This window comes from Ambystoma mexicanum, chromosome 5q (assembly GCF_040938575.1).
Source record: "Ambystoma mexicanum isolate Mex_15411 chromosome 5q, UKY_AmexF1_1, whole genome shotgun sequence".
Taxonomy (NCBI): Eukaryota; Metazoa; Chordata; class Amphibia; order Caudata; family Ambystomatidae; genus Ambystoma; species Ambystoma mexicanum.
This window is the reverse complement of record NC_090933.1, coordinates 90117454-90138819: the sequence shown is the minus strand read 5'-3', so window position 1 is coordinate 90138819 and position 21366 is coordinate 90117454. Positions and strand designations below refer to the sequence as shown.

Below are 21366 nucleotides of genomic sequence, written 5' to 3'. Positions count from 1 at the left end.
GTTAATTCGTAACTGAAATAGAAATTAAGCAAGACATGTCCCTGCAGGGGTAATCCAGATAGGCATTCAACTTTATGTAGTCGTTCATGCAGGCTTCCTTCAACACCCAAGCACTGTGATCATTATTGACTTCTGAGGAATGCAAGGCTAACTGTCCAGCCAACCTTTGTGTAGTATGTAGTTAGCTGGAGCGTTATAGAAGGAATGCATTGTATGCCTGGAATGTAGGGTATGTAATAGAATGGGAGAGAGGAATGTTGTGGTTCAAGTGGGGACAGTTGAAGTAGTTGTTCCTGCTGCTGGATGCTGACGGAGTGGTGTCCGTGAGGTTCTTCATATTGACACAATTATGCTGATCTTTATTAAAACAAATTAAGGATCATACCAATCGACTGTGTCGTGGTCACTCACTTCATATGGCAACGAGCGGACAGTTCCCACAATCTTCGAGATATCAATGGCCATCCGTGCTGTGGGCTAATTATGCTGCTGAGTGAGGTAGTGGCTGCATGCTGAAGAGGCAACGTCAGATTTGGTGTTTTCCGAAGCAAGCCAGCTGTGACCAGAAGGCAGATTGAGGGAATCGATTTGGCCACACCCCGATTGAAGTCTAGACAGAGGCGCCGGAGTGCAGACCCCCCCCCCCCCATCAAGTAAGGAGCTGGTGGGGTGGGGGGTTCTCTCATTTGGACATCACGCGACAGATTTAGGGTGTCGTTTGAGTGCACCCTTGCACACGCTAAGGCGCGTGCCAAGTGCGACTGTTCCTAAGGCAACACTTCGATGCAGCTCAACCTACGAGGAAAGCACCTAGATATGCCGTGTACGCGAGGCAACCATTTTGAGAGTTATTTTGTGGTGGTCATGACAACCTTTGTTAAACATTGACCACGCAGCTACACAGAGCGCAATTGAGTGAATGTCAAGTACTTCACGCATCTATCAGAATACAGTAAAACATTTACTTCAGTGAAAATTGGTTTAAATATACTGCAGAATGTGACAGCGAGTGAAAAATGCAAGGAGTAACAATGCACCCTGCTCAACCATTTCTGGCTATAGCTGGTGGACTCCCCCATTCCCCCCAATTTCAGGGAGAGAATGGAAGTAATAATGAGGGAATTATATACAACAATTGAAAACGAAAACTTTACACCAGCTCTACATTCTTTGGGACCTGAGGGACATAGTTTTCTGTATATGCTACCACCATTGAGAATATGTGAAGGAGAAACCAAGTGCTAAAACGCTTGAACATATGTTACTACCCAAAAACTAATATGGCAGTTAATGGGCATTACTTGTAGACCAGGAACAAGAAGCAGATTAATCTGTTTGCACTCAAACAGTTAAATTGGACGTGCAATTTCAGAAGAGGGCTGACTCAAGAGAACCTCAGAGATCAAATCATAATACACACCAATAGCAACGTAGTGCAAGAAAGGCTTCAGATGTGCAGAGAACCCTCACTAGACGAAACAATCGCAAAAAAAGTGGAGCACACCATGATTTGTGCCAAAGCCATTAAGGAAAAAGAAAGCTACATTCTGGGGGAAAACAAAAAAAAACGCATCAGTAAAATAAAAGGAGCATAAAAATAAGGACTATAGTAAAGGAGACAAATCAGAAGCAGGACAACAAGGAGACAAAACAAGAACATTTCATGGAAAATGTCATCAATGTGGCAGAAAATGCCAACTCTGTTATGTCCAGCCTTGAAAATAAAATGTTCCAAATGCAGCACAATTTTGGTGTAGTGTGCCAAAATAAGAAACAATGAGGGGGGGGTTGAGTGAAATGTATACAAGAAGCAGAAAATTCAAATGATGAGCAAGGAGTGGAAGTAGTCACTATTGTAAAAAGGAAACAATAAAAATGGGCTACTAAGCACATTTAAGATTGATAGTATACATATGGAACTAATGGTGGACTCTGGCTCGCCATATACCATTATCACCAAGAGAAAGTGGGAGGAAATGTACAAAAAAGGATATCATTTGGAATTGAAGAAACCGGAATATAAGGAATCCTGGACCATTTGAAAGCTTGACGATTAAGTTGATGGGGTACAGAATGGCGATTGTGGAGTTCAAAGGAAGAGTAGCAAAAGTGAAGATGTGGCTAAAAAGAAGTGAATTTGTTAGGGTGGGAAGACCAAACGAAATTAAAAATCAAACTGATAAATATGTTCATGGTAAAGAAAGCATTGTTACCTGGAGTGTTCAGTGATGGCATTGGAAGACTCAAGGGATACTCACACAAGATTGAACTTAAGCCCGGCACAGAACCCATGTCACATAATGTAAGACATACCATGAGAGAAGAGGTAAAAGAAAAACTTTGTAGGCTTAAGAGAGAAGGTGTGATTAAGGAGGTGGATCCGTCAGAATGGACTTTACCCATCGCGGTGTCAAGAAAGGCGAATGGTAAAGTAAGAATTAGCATGGATGTCAGAGAATTGAATAAGGTGATCTGCAGTAGAAAACATCCTTTAACCGTTATATCGGAGATGTTAAATCTTGTAGTTGATGCCAACCTATTTTCCACAGTGGACATCTCCACAGTATCACCCGATACAATTACACACTGTATGCTACGTGGAAAATGCTTTTTGGATTATATTGTTATCTGCGTATGCCACTTGGTTTAGCATCAGCGACTGCTGTTTTTCAAAGAGTGATGACACTTGTTATACGGTATAGCAGGTGTGCAAGTCTTCCAAGACGACATCTTAGTGTATCGATTAGTTGACAAACAATACAAAAGGTTATGTAAGGGTTTAGAGAGATTAGAGGAAACAGGTTTGACTATTGAATATAGCAAATGTAAATTTGGCAAAAATAAGTAGACTATTTAGGGCACACTTTATCTAAGGGTGGTTATAAACCCAGATTCAAGGCGATGGAGGCAATTGAGAAAGCACCTTACTCGTGCAATAAGGAGTTAAGAGAAGTCTGCAGTAATTCCACACGCATTAAGGGAGCTCACAAAGTTAAAAACCAAATTTGAGTGGATGGACAAGCATAAGAATGCAGTTGATTGTGTAAAGAAATTTGTGAAGCTCCTTTACTGGGTGGTTTTGTTCCAGGGAGGAAATCCATAATTAGTGGATGCCAGCTGCAATGGTCGAGGTGCAGTATTATCGCAGAGGGATGGAGATCAAGAGAAAATGATGTTTGCATCCACAGCAGTAACCGATACAAGATACTCAGTAATAAATAGAGAATTGTCAGCATGTTGTTGGGGTGCAGAACGTTACAGGCAGTGATATGGGGTGATAAAAATGACCCCAGATTGTTGGTGGAAGTCTTGACAGTCAAAGACATGTCTAGTGCTACGTCCAGAATTGCACGTTTAAGTTTGAGGTTAATGGAATACAATTGGGAGGTAGAATATGCGCCAGGGAAAAGAAATTCCATTGCAGAATTGTTTGCCTCGTATGCAAAAAGAGTATGAGTCGAAAGAAGTGTTAACAGAAGTTGAGGAGCAAGTGCATGGAGTAACAATGGCTTTGAATGAGGAAGAATGGAAAATGCAAGTCAGGAAAGATTTTGTGGAGTATGGTGAAGGAATGGATTGTGAAGGGTTGGCTGGAAAAAGTACATGTAGAAGATACATTTGTTGGTTATTACATGGTAAGGGATGAATAGTCTTTTGGGGGTGATTGGATTTTGAAAGGTTTAAGGGTGATCCCTCCAAACAAGATGAGAGTGCACATTGTTCAATTGGCACATGAAGGTCATCCTGGTATCACTTACAAAGAAAAAAGTGAAATAAAGATGTTGGTGGCCAGCAATGCAGACTCAAATTGAGAAGACTCTTCAGCAATTGGTGCCATGTGGAAATTTTGATAAGAATACAACTACTAGGAAATTACTGTCAACACCTATTCCAGTACCTGAAGGACCTTGGTTGGAATCAAGTATGGACATTTGGGTCCATATGTAGGTTTAGGGCATGGCAATCGTTTTCTGATGGTAATGACGCAGTTACACAGGTTGGCCCGAAGTGGTGGTTGTGGACAGTAACTTCAAAGAAAGTAATAGAATTTTTGTAAACTATTTTTAGACCGCAAGGTGTGCCGAAGCAGATGCGGAGTGATCATGGTCCACAATTTGATTCCAGAGAAATAAGAGTTTGCCACTAAGAATGTTTTTTCTTGGACGCATTCTTCTGTATATCACCCAAAAACAAATGGGATGGTGGAAAAATTTAACAGGGTGGCGAGTGAATGTATAGAATGTATACAATTGGCTTTAGCCAATGGCCTCAATTGGAAAGATTTAGGTGGTCCGTTATGGAGTATAAGGGTGACACCCCAAAGTGCCATGCGTGTCACCTTTTCAGCTGATGAGGGGGCAGAGAGCCCACCAGTAAAGGGTGAATAAGAAATTGGGTATAAAGAGCATATGTGAAGGTTTTGTGGCCAAGAGCAATGTGGCCATGCAGAGGAAGAACAAAGTATATCATGATAAAAGATTTAAAGGTTGCATCAACAAGGGTGATACGGCAAAGGAAACTTATTTTGTGATTTTGAGAAAGGCAGAGAAGGTAGGAAAGGTATATCCCGGTTTTCTAGTCCTATGAAGGTTGTGCAATGTTTTAGAAGTGTTGTAAAAGGTGGAAGATGCAACGTTCTGGAATCTTCGTCGAGTCGTTAAATGTGGAAGAGGACAACGAGGCGGAGAGGAGTGAAAGGATGTGGGACCATTGGGATGATGTTCGCTGGAGAGGAAGTGGTGTAAATTTGGATGGGATTAACAGGAGGAGTGATATTTGCAAGGTAGTGGGATGAAAGAGTAATAATGGTAAGGCTGTTGGAGAAGTGAGAAAAAGTGAGAAGTAAAAGATTACGAAAGAAGTTTTAAGATTTTGTTGTCTACAATAGGTAAGGTAATGTAGAGTTGCAGCCAATCGCACATTAATTATATGTTGTGGTTTTGCAATTTGTATTTTGCTGTTAATTCATTTTTTTTAATTGTATTTCTTCGGGGGGGGTGTAGTATTTAGTTAGCTGGAGTCTTCTAGAAGGAATGCATTGTATGCATGGAATGTAGGGGGTGTAAAGAATCTGGAATGGGAGAGAAGAATGTTGTGGTTCAAGTGGGGATAGATGAAGCAGTTGTTCCTGCTGCTGGAGACTGACGGAGTTGTGTCCGTGGGGTTTTTCACTTTGAAAATTATATGCCAATTCTTAATAAAACAAATTAAGGGTAATACCAATCAACTGTGTCATGGTTACTCATTTCATTGTGACCATGATATTCTTTGAATGGAAGGGAAGCTCAGAGAGTTAGTGCTCATCTGTTACATTGGTGCAAGGGGGCTACTGCACAGTAGCAGTTAATTGTGAGAGAAAGTAGCTATGTGTCACAATGTGGACCACTGACGCGTGAGAATCGTTCCCATACAGTTCGTTTTTTTGCACACTTTGGCGGGATGTTACATCTGGCGAAGGAGAACCACTACTTCCTTGAAATTGTATTTACTCTCAAAATAAAAAAAAGTGAGTAAAAGACAGCCACTTCAATCTTTCTGGCACATTGAAAGTTGCTTGGCATGAATTCCTTGTCTCCATATGCACACACAGCACACCATTTTATACTTGGCAAGAATAAATTATCACTCGCCGATGGGGAATGCAATTCTGTGATGTGCATTTGGGATCGCCCCTTTCTAACATATATCAATGAACTCTTGCTCAGGTGTTGAGCTGACCAGCTCTGTGGCGCAAGCTGTAAAGCGATAAGGGTCCTTGTTGAATGCCACAGACTCAACCAATGCACCAAAGATGGTTGAAGGTCTGGGAAAAATCTCTGCCAGACAACTGCCTCTGCCCTAAATCACAGACAGAAGACTGGTGTCCTGCTTCCAGATATATATATATATATATATATATATATACACACCCGTATGTGTTAAAATGACAGACATTAAAACCATACTTGGAGAATAGCAATTATGAGGTTGTAGGATATTTGCTAGATCTGAATATGGTTCTCTAAATTAGCATATTGTAAATAATGGATGTGTTTTGTAAAAGCCTGTGGAGCATTTTAACTGGTAGTTTGAGCTTAATAATTAATTAGAATATGGATGTTTGTTTGGAGGCAAAAGGAAGCCATTGTGTTACCAGGGAACTTAAATCCCTTTAAAGAGTAAAATAAAGTGGACTGTGTCGACTGTTAAAGCCTCACTTTACAAGCCTATACAAGATCCTCATGGGTCTCCATACCCACCGCCCCTTAAAAATCCAGGTTCCAGAATAATATCTGAAATCAAATGACAGCAGGTCCCAATATGCATTCCATAAGTATAAGTTATTAAAGATCTGCAGATAGGGCTCTGGTAGAAATTAAATGTGAAACGGGTAAAAAATATGAGTACAACTGCAGGACCCTCTGCTTAACTGGGGAAATCCCTGTGACAAAGGTCCCTGCAAAATAAAACAAATAAATTCGATTTAAAACATGAAAATGAAAAGAACTGCTTCCCCCTGGTTCTGCTACCCGTCCACAGGAGCCTATCCGGTCTCCAACCAGTTTGCCCACATCTTTTTCTGAGGGCATCCCCTTTCTCTGTATACCCGTTTCTCAAGTTCCGCGCAATAGTCCATTTCCACCAGCCATCCCTGAAAACTAGGAGGTCTAGGGGTGCCACATTCCTTCAGCCACTTTTTACCCAATGTCAATGCCATCCAAAGCAGTGATTTTTCTCTTGCACTGATGCCAGAGTTCCTACACACGTTCAGCAAGATCAGCAAGATCAGCTTGGGAAAATACGGGGATCGCTCCCTCCCACCTGCCCTGCCATTTTCCCTCTCACGTTTTCCCCACAAGGATTTTAGCACAGGGGACTCCCAGACAATGTTAAAGAATGATCCTGCCCGCCCCCTTACAATAACTGCCTGGCCCATTTGGTGCAAGTGGTCCCTACTGTAGTACTGTGCAACACTTTGTACTGTATCAAGCGTAGCCTTAGCGTAATGCTTGCTTCCCATGGCAATCCCAGAGCCTCCACCCAGTCTTCTTCCTCCATACTCCCCAGGTTCCCTTCCCAAGACGCTGCAGTGGTTTTACATTTGATATAGTTGTGCGATTCCCTTTCCTTGATTTCACCCTCCATTAGGTTCGCCTCCAGTGATGACTTGGTAGGTCCCATGTTTCCAGTCCCTCCCGGGACATTGCACGATGCAACCGGATGCATGTGTACCGGTCCCTTTCTGTCAGATGATAGCCCTCTTGCAACTATCGGAAAGGGAGCGAGTTGGATTTCTATGTGCTACTCGTGGGATCTCTTTGTCCTGCCACTTCCGTTGTAGGCCTAATTTTGGCAAGTCTACATTGCCCCATAGAGGTGCTTCCATCGTTACTACCCCTCCCCACACCACAGCCTTCAAGGCAGCCCTACAGCACACGGACCCCAGCTCTAGGTAGCCCATGTTCCACCATACCTCAATATGTCACATGTAGAGGGGGGGAGGGGTGGGGTAACACCCATCCTGTCCAATTCCCAAGCTATTTGTGGTCCATTCCCCCTTCCAAACACCCACTCATTGATCACTTGTAATTGAGATGCCCAATAATAACGCTGCACATTTGGGACTCTCATTCCTTTGTCACACAGCGATCTGAACAGCGTCGCTATTCTTGGGTCCTTGCCTCCCCATTTGATCTCCCTTTGAAGACCCTCCATGACCCTGAAGACCCTAGAGGGAACCCTTGCTGGGGCATTTCAAAGAACATACAGCAGCCTCGGCAGCACCATCATTTTGAACACATTTGCTTTCCCTACCAAGGACAGCGGGAGCGTTGTGGAGTATTTTGCATCACTTCATAGCTGTTCTAATACTAGGTCCAGATGGTTCTTAAGGTACTGCACGCTCTACTCCCACCTTGATGCCCAAGTATTTAGAGTGGGACCATTCCATCACGAGGGGTCATCGCTCTGGGAATCGCTACATCCCCTCCTTTAACCAGCAGCAAAATTGATTTTCCCCAGTTCATCCTGAGCCCATCGACCTCCCCAAAATCTTGAAGATCTTAATCACTCGAGGTCCGGTACTTTCAGGATCCCTCATACAGATAAGGTTGTTGCTGGCATACAATGAAATTAAGCTTTTCCCCCGCCCCACACTTCAGGATCCAATTGAATTTGCGCCACCAGGGGTTCCATGGCCAGCAGAAAAAGCATTGGCGACAGCTGGCAGCCCTATCCTTTCCCCAGTTGAAGCAGGACGCTGCCCGAGATCCAGACATTCACTTTAACCCTTGCCTCTGGGACTTCCAGTAATTTGACCCACCCCACAAATCTGGGCCTGAACCCGAACTTGTCCATTACCACCCATAGGTATTCCCACCCCAAAAAGCCGTAAGCTTTTTCAGCACCCATCGCCAGGACCACGTGTGGACCCTTCAGGGAGGGGAATTGCACCCAGCATCTTGTGCAAGCAGCAAATTTTCATTCTGGTCGCTCTGCCCGCCATGAATCCCCATTGATCCGTGTGGATTAGCCCCCCCCCCCCAAATTAGTGGTAACATTTTATTGGCTTGAGCTTTCGCCAGAATGTTTTCTTCCCCATTTATCAGCGAGATTGGGGGTAGGCGCCACATTAGTCCGCTGGTCTCCCTTTTTTTAACGCAATACTACATCAAGGCTCGACATGGGTTCGCTGGCATCATTCCCTCCTCCACACTCTCCAGGAATATGGCCTGCATGACCTCTGCTGGCCCCTGTCCCACTAGCCTCCAAAGCACTGTAGGGAATCCATTTGGCCCCCAGCGATTTGTCCAGCTGTAGCTGTGACATAGCCACTATCTCCTCCAGGGTAGGATCGAGCTCCAACCTTTCCCTCTAGTCCGGGCAAGGCAGTTTCTTCAACCCATTGTGAAATCCTCACCAAATCCCCGAATGCAGCCTCCCCATAGATTCCCCCGATAATAGCTTGCAAACTACATTTCTCTCAGTAAGCCCTACGCCCCGACTCCGAGATTTCCCTCACCCATATATAAAAAGGACTAATGCAATACAATACTTCCACGATGGAGGCAATCAATTGGCCATTCTACAAAGCAGCGTTAAATACAAATGTTGCACTTGGACAAAAGCTCATTTAACACAAAATTACAGGGCCACGAACATAACACGCGTTTAGGCTTCGAGCATTTTTGCTCTCAGACTCCATGTTCTGTGGTTAGCAGATACCCCAGACTCCACCGCAGTCACCCCTCCTTCACAACCCTAACTCCCATGTATTGCTTTGAGGGTGAGCTTCTTTCTTTCATGGACTATAGATGTAGCTTGGCATTCACAGGTGGGCTCATTGGCAGCTTTGAACCGCACGTCACCAGGAGCCACTTCATTGCCTGGCAAGATTTAGAACAGTAAAAAAAAAAAAAAAAAAATTTAAAAAGAAAAAAAAAAAAAAATAAAATAAAGTCGCATCCGAGAAAGCAGGCATTATGCAACTGCCATCGATTCTCATATTGCATGCTGGTTCAGCTAAGGTCAGTCAATCGAAAATTATATGGACGAGTGCAGAAGATAGCTTGGCGTCACAATCTGCGTTCTCTGAGCCATTTGTCAGATTGCGCATTAGAAGTGGTCACTGCTCCATTTAGACATGTGTAGCATTTTTTCTCTGAGTGGATACTTTTAGCTAATAAAATAAATATATTTCATGCTCATTTGACAGAGTCTTCTATCCAAAGCTACATTTAGCACCACTTAACTATCGTGATTCGGGAAGAAAACGTTATTATGCGGACCTATAATCGCATTTTCTATGTTAAGAGAAAAGTAACAACTCAATGTATTCAGTTTCATTTCTGTTTGCAGACATCACAAACTGGACAACATCATCAGTTTGGTCCTGGGAGACTGTTCGGCTATCATTTGCTTGGAGGTGCAAGGGATGGGGCTTTTAAGAGAAAGTTTATTTGATGCATCGCCACCTACCAACGCGCTATGCAGCTTTCTTCCAGGTCCCCTCCCCCCCCGCCCCATTATCACGAAATGCTGAAAAGGAGCAAAGGCCTCCCACCACACATATGTAGAGCACCTTCCACCACCATCATCAACTCCCACAAAAGCCTCAAAACCTACTTCTTTCGCCCGCACGCAAACAGCCAGACCACCTCCCCTGCTATTCTTTGACTATACTAAATCTCCCCATCCAGTTCCGAAAACATCGTCCACTTCCTTTTCACCTGCTCACTTTTGAACTGGTTAAGGCACTCGAGGTCGTGGGGTCTAGCGTCACTACAGGACAAAACGGGTCTGTGGTTGCCGAAATGGTTTGAAGTGGCGCTTTCTTGTACTAGAAATCCTGCATAAAAAGCCACGGTTTGAAAATGGCTGCAGAGCACAAGGGTAGGCGTTCCTGAATTAATTCCTGCATTCCTAGATTTGCAGCATTGCACTCGAGCTCTTCATGGGAAATCCCGTGATAAAGGCTGAAGCGTAGGGCAGGCACTTGAGCGATAAAGACCAATGTTTCCTACACTACTGGTGAGCAGCGGTCGGTCGCCTAATAAACATCTCAAAAGAAACCAGGTCTGTAAAAAGACGTTTTTTGTTTTTTTTTAAGTGTAACCGGCGCAACAAAAATACGATAAACAAGCTAAAAGGCGGGCGTGATTCAATAGAAAACCAGCACACACAGAGCTCCGCCGCCTCCACTAACAAAAGACAAAACAACCTTTCTTTAAGCAGTGTTGACAAACTGCAGGCGATATGAACCGGAAGAAATGAAACACATGTGAAGGTAAAGACAATGCAAGGTTGGAGGTCTTACAGATCTACACGGACAAAAGTGGAGGGATAAGAAGAACAAATAAAAAAAGACACCTCAAATAAGTTGCATCAGAAACCAGAGAAGATGTACTGAGAGACAGCACGAACATCCAGCCCAACCTTCTGCTCAGCGGCGGAATGGCTTGGCTACCTTGCCGAGCTGACAAAAGCCATCGGATATTCGATGCACTTGCTTGTTCGTGGAAAGCCAGTGGGTAGGGGGTACACTCACGCTACGTGAAAGAACGGCTTTGTGGTCAGGGGGGGGGGCGCAGGGGATTCTGCTGCTAGCTCAAAAACATTGCGCGAACAGCATTCATTGCAGCTGTATTTTACAATACAGCAATCCTACTGGTTTAGGCTATATACTGTGCCATCTTCCAGGACAACTCATTGGCACCTCCCCAAAAGCCCTTAGACCGCGTGGCAGAAGATTCCCTGGTAAATCATCAGACAACAATACGCATGACTGGGCAGCCTAGAGGGAACACTGCTTCTAGGGGGACCATTGTAATCGCTGTAAGTGGACCCCACACATCGCATTGTTGAAAGCCCACAATTGTCCAACTAGAATTTGGTTTCGGTGCGTGTCATCGTAAAAAGGTCGGCCATTGGATGTTTAACGAGGACTGCATACGACAACATAACTAAAAACATCACTAGCCATGCGAATAGTGTCTAAATAATATCTGTGTATACCAGCCCATACTAAAGAACAAACAGACACACACATCAAGAAGTGAGGCAAGTGATCAACAATCTATTCGAAAATTAAAAGACTGAAATGCTGCATTGAATGGCAGATTCAGCAGTAAACTATATTTTAAAAAGAAGATATACCAATAGAGAGTCAATGTAGGCTAGCCTGGACTCAGAAGTCTACATTTGCCCGCCAGCCGAATAGGAAAATTCACATTCTAACATATGTACTCAGTGTGACAATACAGAGGCAGTTGTAGAAAGCAGGTTCTCTTCACAAAAGTATTTTCCAGTAGACACAAAGGAACCTTTGCAAGACATGCCATGCCTTGGTTTCAGAGAACAAAACACTATACAATTTGAACTTACTATGAACGGTGCAAAAATGTAAAGTTGAAAGCTACTAACCAGCCATAAAAAGCCACCTCAATTGTACACATACACACAGGACACCATTTCTTATTTGCCAAAAGTTGATTATCACTAGCTAGTGGAAAGTGTACATTTTGCACCCTCAACCTGTGGATGTACTTTTTATGTGCAGTTTGGTTGTATACATTTTGCATTGGGTAATAACATCAATTTATTTTATATTAATCGCATTGAACTAGGGCAATTTAAAATTTACGCTCGATAGGTCTACAAATTAGTGGCAAATCATTACAGGGTTCGAAATGGAGTTATTTAGCATCTGCCTGGTACCTAGAAGAGCCTGGTTAGCTTTCCCCCAACAGCTAGCAGGAGCTACATATGGCACCCAAGGCCAACGGATGTCGAACAAACCTATGTGAATTTAACTCTTGGTTTTCAGACAATTTATAAATAAACATTATGACACAGCTATAGAACATATAAAGCATAAGGGGTCATAAACAATTGACAAAATTATATGTTTACATCTTATGTGAAAGTTAAATTTGAGGACCGCTATGTACTAGCTCCTTGTTCCCCAGTGCCAGCTCCTGGTCAGTTAATGCTCGATACCCAGGAGCTACTTTTAGCTCCTGCTTATGCAATCTTAATTTTGATCCCCGTCATTACCAATGCATTGGTGAAGACATCACCACACTGCAGCAGCCTCGCAACTTGCCTTCCCGCTTCAGGGCTGTGAGAAGGAAGAGGGGGTGAAAATAATCATAACACCCCAAACATACTATTTACCCAGGAAAAACATATAGAATACCAACAGGGGTGAGCCTGGGAACAATTTATGTATGCTTGGGATATGCTGTATGCTTGGGATATGCAAAAGGTCAAATCATACAACATTGAGCAATGGCCATAGAAACTGCATTTGCCATAGCCCAAAGTCTTGACGAGAATTGATTATATCTTTGGGACTTGTATTATGTGATAATCCTTTCCTGTTATTTCTAATGAAAATAGTGAACACTCATATCTGGTATTAGTACCAATGTGGAGAGATTGTTTAAAATACAGCTTTAAGCAAAAGCAAAGAGGTGATGGCTGGAAGGTTTAGAATGAATCTTAACCACTGGCATTGCTCTGGGCAACGCTCCAGACCATCGTTCTTCGCCTGCCAAGCCATTACAGAAGGGGAAAGACCATATGCATATCAGGCTTGGTCCCACCCCAAAAGGGGCAGTCCAGCCCGAACTGCTAGGTCACATCCTTTCTGCACGAGACCACAAGGAAACAACAAACATGTTTTTTTTCAATTATATTTGTGATGTCATCTTTGATGTCCTGGGTGTTAGTTTTAGCAGAGCACGGTGGTGGCGCGAGTTATGGTTGCTTAGCTTACCATAACTGGCGAATTTCAGGGGTTTTTCGATTTTTACTTGTTAACCATAACGTCTTTTTAATGTTTTTTTTACTGAATTTCATAGGTTATTAGTGCAACTTAACCATAACGTCCCTTTAAAAAAGTTTTGAATTTCATAGTTTTTATTAGTGCAACTGTGTTTTTACCAGAGTATGCAATTTTCCTAATACTTGCTAATATCCTACTTATCAAATATAACAATATTTGTGTCCAATTTACAAAGTGTCATCTTAAAACCATTTCCCACCTTCTAGAATCATTTTCAACACTTTTTGCAACTATTCCAACTAGTTTTGCATCTGTAAACGTCTACGAACATCTGACTTCATTGCAGACCTTCGGGACAGCGCCACATGACCATGTGCTGGCGCACGGCATGATGGACGTATCCGAGAACCCATCTGCACTTCACGGTAAGATCTGTCCTTCGCGGACAGTTTGGAACTGCATTTTCTACTGATCTAGGAACTTCAACTTCAAAATTTCCCTTGCACACCTCCTACACCTGTTCATACTCATTATCCATTACTGATCTAGTACATAGCACATACTTGGAAGAATGTTATCAAAACTGCTATTTATCTTAAAAATGCCATTAGTTATTGCCATCCCACCTCCCCAAGAGCCACCACCAGCTGGAGGACCTTCACAACAAAAAAACTACAGTACTTTCAAAGACAATGAAGAGGACCAAGAAGATGAGGTAGAGGAAGTGCCTATGTCTAGCACCAAGATCGAATCATGGGTTTGCCAGTTCTTTGCAACTGTGGGGAGTGTACCAAAGGCTAAAGCTACCAAAGTGAAATGCACTTAGTGCACTCAGTCGCAGACTACCTGGACAGTACTCCTACAAGACCACCTCCATGCGCTGCCACACCAAATCCAATGACTGCAATGCTCTCAGAATGGTTGTTCCTTTCTCAGCAAGTGCTAAGCTGTCTTCCTCCACCTCATCTTCCTCAACAAATACTGCAACCACACAGCCTGATGTCTGCAGGCATTAGTGCGTTATAAATAAAATAAATAAGGAGGGTTACGGACCATTATCGTCCATTGCGCCCCCTGAAATGGGGGCGGGGGGGCGGAAAATCAAGGCCATTAGCACCCCTCGTTCCCAAAGCGGGAAACCAGGGTGCTAAAACATAGATTTGTCTTCCTATCCTTTTCCAAGACAGCCAACGTGGAAAGAGAAGGCGGGGCTCTGTACACAGCCCCTCTTCCCTTGCCATGGCAGACTGCAAAACCTTATGAACATATTACCACAAGCACTTTTTTCCCCCCTTCAAACCCATCCTACCTTCGAATAACTTTACCACAGAGCCGGTCCCAGGTAGACATAGCCACTTTAACACCATTTTTCGTCCCTAGTGGTCATGCCCAGTAGCCAGATTGTCCACGTCATGACCTTACTCCATGACCCAGACAATCTGGCTACTGCCGATGGCCACAGGCTACCTCAGTCACCAAAGGTATATGACTATTTTTTGTACCTACATTGTTACACTTGTTAAAAAATAAAACACGGCCACATTTGCAAAACCATGCTTTAATGTCCTTGCCAATGCTCCTCACGAGTTTGCTCAAAATCCGCCCATGTTTTATTTTTTAAAAAGTGTCAAAATGTATGCACATACAATAGTCATAACTTAGCCCCCACTTAAAATCCATTCCGTCTTTACACAAACATTGAAGGTTGGGTCTATAATCTTTCTCAAAACTTTTGTCCAAATTCGTCAAATAGCAACAAAGTTATAAGCCATCTAAAAATGTTAAGACCCCCCCTCTAATTTCGCCTCCTCTTGAGAAAATCTTTAGAAAACCATTTATATCTAGATCCAAAATCGTTTTTCGTCAAATGACACCAGATTTATATGCCTTTGCAATATTTTGCCACCTCTTGACAGATTCCCACAAAACTTTGCAAAAACATTCAAGATTAGTTCTAGAATAAAATTGCTAAATTACATGCAGTTTCATTAGATGGCGCAAAAGTTATAAGCCATCCAAAAACTGCTTTTTCCCCCCCAACCCTGAAATGCAGAAATAGGCACAGATGTCCCAGGACATCTGAAGTGTCCGCGCACACCACAGCACTGCCCCAGGAGTGTTCGCGGACATTGGGGGGGGGGGTGAAACACCCCGTTTTGTGGCTTCTTATGGCCATATCCAATCCAATCCAATCCTCACCCCCCACATCCCCAGAGATTGTTGAGTTTGTCAAGTGAAATGCTGCTTTTTAAAAAATGTTTTCTCTGCGCTGTCGGCGGACACCAAAAAAGTCAGCGAATCCAAGATGGCGTGCGCTTCGGGGAACCGACACATTTCACGTTTTCTCACCAGCCAATCGGCGGCCGCGTCCCGATGTCCGCGGACCACACAAAAGTCAGTTAATTTTCTGGCCAATCGGAGGCCAGTCCGCGGACCGAACAGGGAAGTGAGTCCACGGAGCGGATATAGACATCACCAATTTTTTGCCTCACGTTTTGGACATTTAAAAAAAAAAAAAAAAAAAAAAAACCACACTACTGGACAGATTTTCACCAAATTAACAAAAGCATGCTTTCGGGACCAAGACACTGCTCCTGCCACAAATTTGGTGAAAATCCGTCCAGCGGTTTGGGCTGTACGGATCCCCCCTCTATAACTTTGCAAAAAAATTCAGAGTGGGCCAAATACTTTGCAAAGTTTGGTGAGGATTCGTCCAGGGGGAGCAAAGTTATAAGCCGCCCAGAAAGTGCTCTTCCTATGGAAACAGCAACTTAACCATAACTACATGGACGCTACTGCGTCTATTTATATATACATACAGAGATAATACTGGTGAACATCTATAGAATGAAAAATAGTTCAGAGAATTTATGGGCTTGAGAGATCTTTTTAAAGGCTGGAATTGGCTAACAGTCAAAGAGGGGAATTTGGTGAAAACCTTACCAATACTTCCTTTCTCCATTCCACTGGCCCCAGTATGGTTGCCATCGGATCTCACTTTAAGAACTTTAGCGACATGGACTAAATTGACAAACCAGCTCAAGAGTAGATCACCCAGATGCAACTCTATATGCGTTTATCAGTATTCGAAATAGCTGGGAGCTATTTAGCTCCTGCTTCTAGTTTAGGAGAGTCTGCTTAGCTTGAAACCAACAGTTAGCAGGAGCTACTTTTTGACTCCCCAGGGCACCATACAAACATACACATGTGTTATTACGTCTGTGCGTTTGGTAATATGAATAACAGTGGTTAAAGAACCCATCCAAGTCAAACATAAAAGCCTCTACTGTGACATGGCTCTACAAGAGATCTTCACTTATAAGAAATGATGGGAATCAAGAATAGTGTGTTTTATTTACAACTATATTTGAAAAACTATCCCCTCTTCCTGTTATAAGTCTCCAATTCACGTGCTATACTAAAAGTAATGGGCCATCAGGAGACAAATAAAGAAGGAAAAAAGAACCTGCATGTTATGACAGCGCGACGAGAGGAAAAAGGCACCCCATCCTCGGGAACAGCAGCCCTCTTTCTATACGTCTTCATCCAGATCTCCTCAAGTTCCGCAAGCATCTCAAGGCTTTCCTTTACTCCTCCTCCTTTCCCTCCTGTGCTAAACCCCACAGTTGCTGAGATTGGCGGTTTAGGCCCTTCAGAATCGTACCGGGTCCTGGCCTTCTGTCCAATTGCCTACAGAAGCTTCCCTCCCCCCACACTTGCCTTCGGGCCTACAGTGGCCTGTGACATTTCTCAGGTCTGCACTTACTGTATTGGCAGGTGACCCCCCGCCCCCAACCCCACTCTTCCCTGTTTCCTTACATCTGGCTCTCTAGTACTTTCCCCTCTTCGGATCCCTCTAGCACTTACCCCGGTCCCCTCTCGCTCTCTGCAAGTGCACGCTCCAAATGTGCCATTTTCATTGTCTTATTGTTCCCTTGTGGGCGCCTTGAAACAATTCTTGCTGTATAAGCGCTTTACAAATGCCTTTAAAAGTAAAAGTGCAAAGCTAGCCTTCCTATTAGACGATCTATTTAAGTGTTTTGTGCATAATGCAGAACAATGTTGGGTTAGGGTAATGCAAGGACCACAGATGTTATCCCTCATAGCAGAAGTCAAAAATATAATTAAATATAGTTTTTGGGTGCAGGACCTCTACACCCACTATAAAGAGATAGCCAGGAATTTAATATATTATCCGTTTGAAATGTTGCTTTACATTTGAAGTGTAGAATATATTGCCAGATTATTATTATTTGCACCGAAACTTTGTAGATTACTGTTCCAATGTTTACATTGCGAGAGTAGCATGCATTACAACATCATAAGTGTATATTATATTATGATCTGGGATGACAGCTTTCCAACAGAAGTGTTGTTATTGTTACTCATATACAGATCTTGGAAAGCAGCAGCATTTAAATGAGTCGTGGCTAGGAGTTTTGTTAAGAGCATGATGTCTTAATCTGGATATTGATTTATATTATTTTATTGTGTAACGTTTGTTTTAAACCAATAATCACACCAATTACTTATAAGAAACCTGCTGCATAATTTGCCAAATATCTGCAGCAGAACCCAGACTACCCACCACCTACGGTAGGGGTTAGTACTGCCTGTATGCAAAAAAAATGTTTACTACTCATATGTCCCTAGCTTCCAACCACATCATTTGACAAAACCTGTAAAAACGTGAAGGGTCTTCCACTGGCTTACAGAGAGGAGTTAGAACCAGTGCATGACAAGAGGGAAGGGAAGTGTAAATTGTATATTTAGACGAACGTATAATAAGGACGTCAACTTGTGTTCTAAAGCAACGGTACACTTGATCTGTATACTACATGCCCTCAGGTTTAAAAGTTAGTTTCCATTCCCCAACTCGCAGGACTATGGCTCACTTATGCAAACTCCCAACAGTCATTGAGACCGACTTGGAAATGTAAGACTTTAGCAGGCAAGCCATGATCGAGTGTCAAGTTACTGTAAATAGTCAAATGTATTACAGTTTTGATTTCTGGAAGGCAGAGGAGCATGCTCAAATCACCCTGGGGAACCACACATTTAAACGTTTATGCCCCAGTGGCATTGTTTTGACTGGCATAAAGGAAAAACCGCTCAGTACAGGTTGGTACGGATGAAAAACGGCCATTCGCACATTAGGCCCGACTTGTGACGGACCAAGCCCTACCACCCTTTCAGAAGCGATTTGTCTAGGGGGCGGAGCCTTCTGATCTTTTTTTTACTGCTTACAGAAAATGCCCAACCATGCAAGAACTCCTCCTCGTTAAGCCGCCCTGATTGGATGGGACGTGCTCTTTAAAGGCAGCAAAGCAAAGAATGCCGAGGATGAGATCAGGTGATGAAGGCAAACATGTCTTAACAGGATCAGAGAACAGCCTAGTTAGGAGTCACGGCCTGAGTCATCTGGGGGCGGATGAACAGCTGCGGGGGTGAGGATAGGGGAGCGCCGAGCACAGCAGCCCCCCTGCACTTGGGAGGGGAATTCAGTACAGTGCTTTCTATGGGCGGGCACTGTCTGGATCGGACGACTGGCACTTATCAGCAGGGTCGATATACTTCGTTATGAGGCCCTCAACAAGACACGTTCTGCTGCATTTTAATCGACAATACAAGCTTGGCTGCAGATGGGTTACACTTTTCACAGGTTTATACTCCATAAAATCGATAAAGTTTTAATGCAAAAGCAAGTCCTTCTGCGCAGGATGTCTATACTAGCGGTCCAGCTACTTCTCGGCATGGCTGAGGTTTACAACTTATCATATTTGGGTATGGCTGATGTTTCATTGTATAATATTTGCACATGGCGACGTCTGCCAAAGACAGTCAAACACATACGTACACAATTGGGTGGCAGTAGGCCAAGGTTGAGCATTATGGAACTATTCATTTTTATAAAGATGGCCATTAAAAGCTATCGGTGGCGGTGCATAGACCGGTCTGCGGGGATGTTATACTTTGGACGATACAGTCTCATTACTACAAGGACGATATAGCTGCATCGCTTTATCTGCTTTCAAGAACTGAAAACGACAGCCCTGGACACACGTGCATTTCTGCTGCGCTCTTCTGAAACGTCTCCGTCCTGCAAAGCACAGCAACACCCTCAGGTGTATAGCATAGACATACGGGCCATTTAAAAAGCGTGGATAGTTGGCTACCTTAACTTGGGGCGGGAGGAACGATTCCCAATAAACATACCTACTCGTTGTTGACAGAGGCCGTTAAACAGCCTTTACTTATTTTTACTGGGCAAGGGACGGTATTAGGCTAGTGTGCAAACATCGGGTTAGTGACAGTAACTTGCGATTGATGGTCACAAAACCTTTGTAGCAAGTTAGAAAAACCTACGGCGCATAGTTACTTACAAGTCTCCACGTACTATGCAAGTACAGTGACGTCCGCTGCCATGTCCCCCAGTAAGAAAGTAAATGGCAATTGATCTCATTGTTACTGGGTGGCTCACAAACATGCCATTTACAGAACAACACAGCAATAAGCACCGCTCTCTGCCCTCAATTAAACTTTTTCACAAAAGTGATCTTTTGGGGGAAGAGAAGGAGCATGCACACAAAATGGCTAAATCCAAATCTATTGCAAAGACGATCTAGTAGGTGAAACAAGGTGGTGTGTTGGTGTCGGGGTGCAGGTGTTGGCTTGAACGAGAAGATACAGTGCCCCCTCTCGTCCCCCCCCCATCTGGGGGATGCTTACCTTGCTCTTCACCTCCACCGTGCTGCTGCCCTCCAGGAAGCGCAGGTTCTGCGACCTGCTGAAGCTGCGGTTCATGGCCCCTTCTGCTGATGCCGCCTTCGCTCCCGTTGCTTCGCTGGCAGGGGTGCCCGTTCCCCTCCCGAGTGGGGAGCTGTTGCGAGGCGGCCTCTCCCCGCGGGCTCTGCAGCTGCTTCCCCTGGGCCGGACACTCCTGGTGTTGCACTCCCCTGTGCAGACCTCTGATGCTACACGTTCGCCGCCTCCGCACAATCCAGAATTCATTTAACTGCCTTCTACAGCAGCTTACCAACACAGACGAAGGACCAGACTAGACTAGAGTTTGTTTGATAGACACAGAGGAGGGACAATTAAATTTAACAAAGTTTGCAACTAGTAGACACTATAAAAGGACACACATTTAAAAAAGTCGGAAGCGAGGTAGCCATCTTTGAATTTAAAGTACTTAAAGCACGTGTCCATAATTTGTCCCATATGAGTATGGGGCGCTTGTGGAATCGTTTGATGGCATGTCACCAAATAGCGTTAATAATTTCACTAGTGAAGGCCCTTTATCATTTGCGGAAATCATGCAGGTAAACCTGATGTTTTAATTGTTTTCCTTATTAAGTTGTGAGTGTAATTGTAGGCATTATAACAATTGTATTTGTATTCTATGTCAAGACATGGAGGCTCCTATTATGTCTCTTCCTTTACTAAAAAATCGAGCAGTATTAAAATGTAACATTCATACTTGTCAACCCTACCGATTTAGGCGGTAGAATACCGCTTTTTAAGCAGTTCTACCGCCTACTAATTTAGTGGCAACAAATACCGATTTTTTTTAAAAGAAAAAAAATATATATATATATATATATATTTTTTTTTTTTGGGCTGGATTTAGCAGCCTGTTCAGCCATGGTGGCAGGGTGCGCAAGTACACAGAATCCGAGGAACGTTCTTCAGTGGGGATGTGTCCAAGCTGCTGCTTTTATAATGGTGTGTTCTTACTGGCAGCAGTTAGCAAACCAGTGCGCCAGTGCAACCTCCCCAGACTGTCAGAGACGCCTGTGAGATCCGCTCCAGCACTTCTGGATATCAACAGCCACATGGTTCACCGTACCTCAGCTCCCCGGTGCCAGTTTCTACATGCTGGGGTGAGCTGCTGAAGCAATGGCGAGCCACTCCTCCTAATGAGTTCTGGCAGGTGTGAGCTTGCATAGCTCTCAACCATTTGTATCACAAAGGCGGGTGAAAACACCCAATTTTATTTTTGGCGGGTGAGAGGCTCATTGAAATGAATGGGCGTGCTGGAGGCTTGGCGGGTGAATCAGCTGTTTACAAGGCGGGTGACACCCGCCAAAAGCGTGTGA

At 43.7% G+C, this 21366-nt stretch overlaps 1 protein-coding gene across 1 annotated transcript in view; it reads right to left on the bottom strand.

The window, feature by feature from the left end:
• Positions 1-20345, bottom strand: part of PARD6G (par-6 family cell polarity regulator gamma) — a 219298-nt gene extending 198953 nt beyond the window's left edge. The window contains exon 1 of the mRNA XM_069620570.1: positions 19997-20345. Coding sequence (XP_069476671.1) covers positions 19997-20278 — 282 coding nt within the window. The 5' untranslated portion in view covers positions 20279-20345. The remainder of the gene's footprint in view (positions 1-19996) is intronic.
• Positions 20346-21366: the final 1021 nt, after the last annotated feature.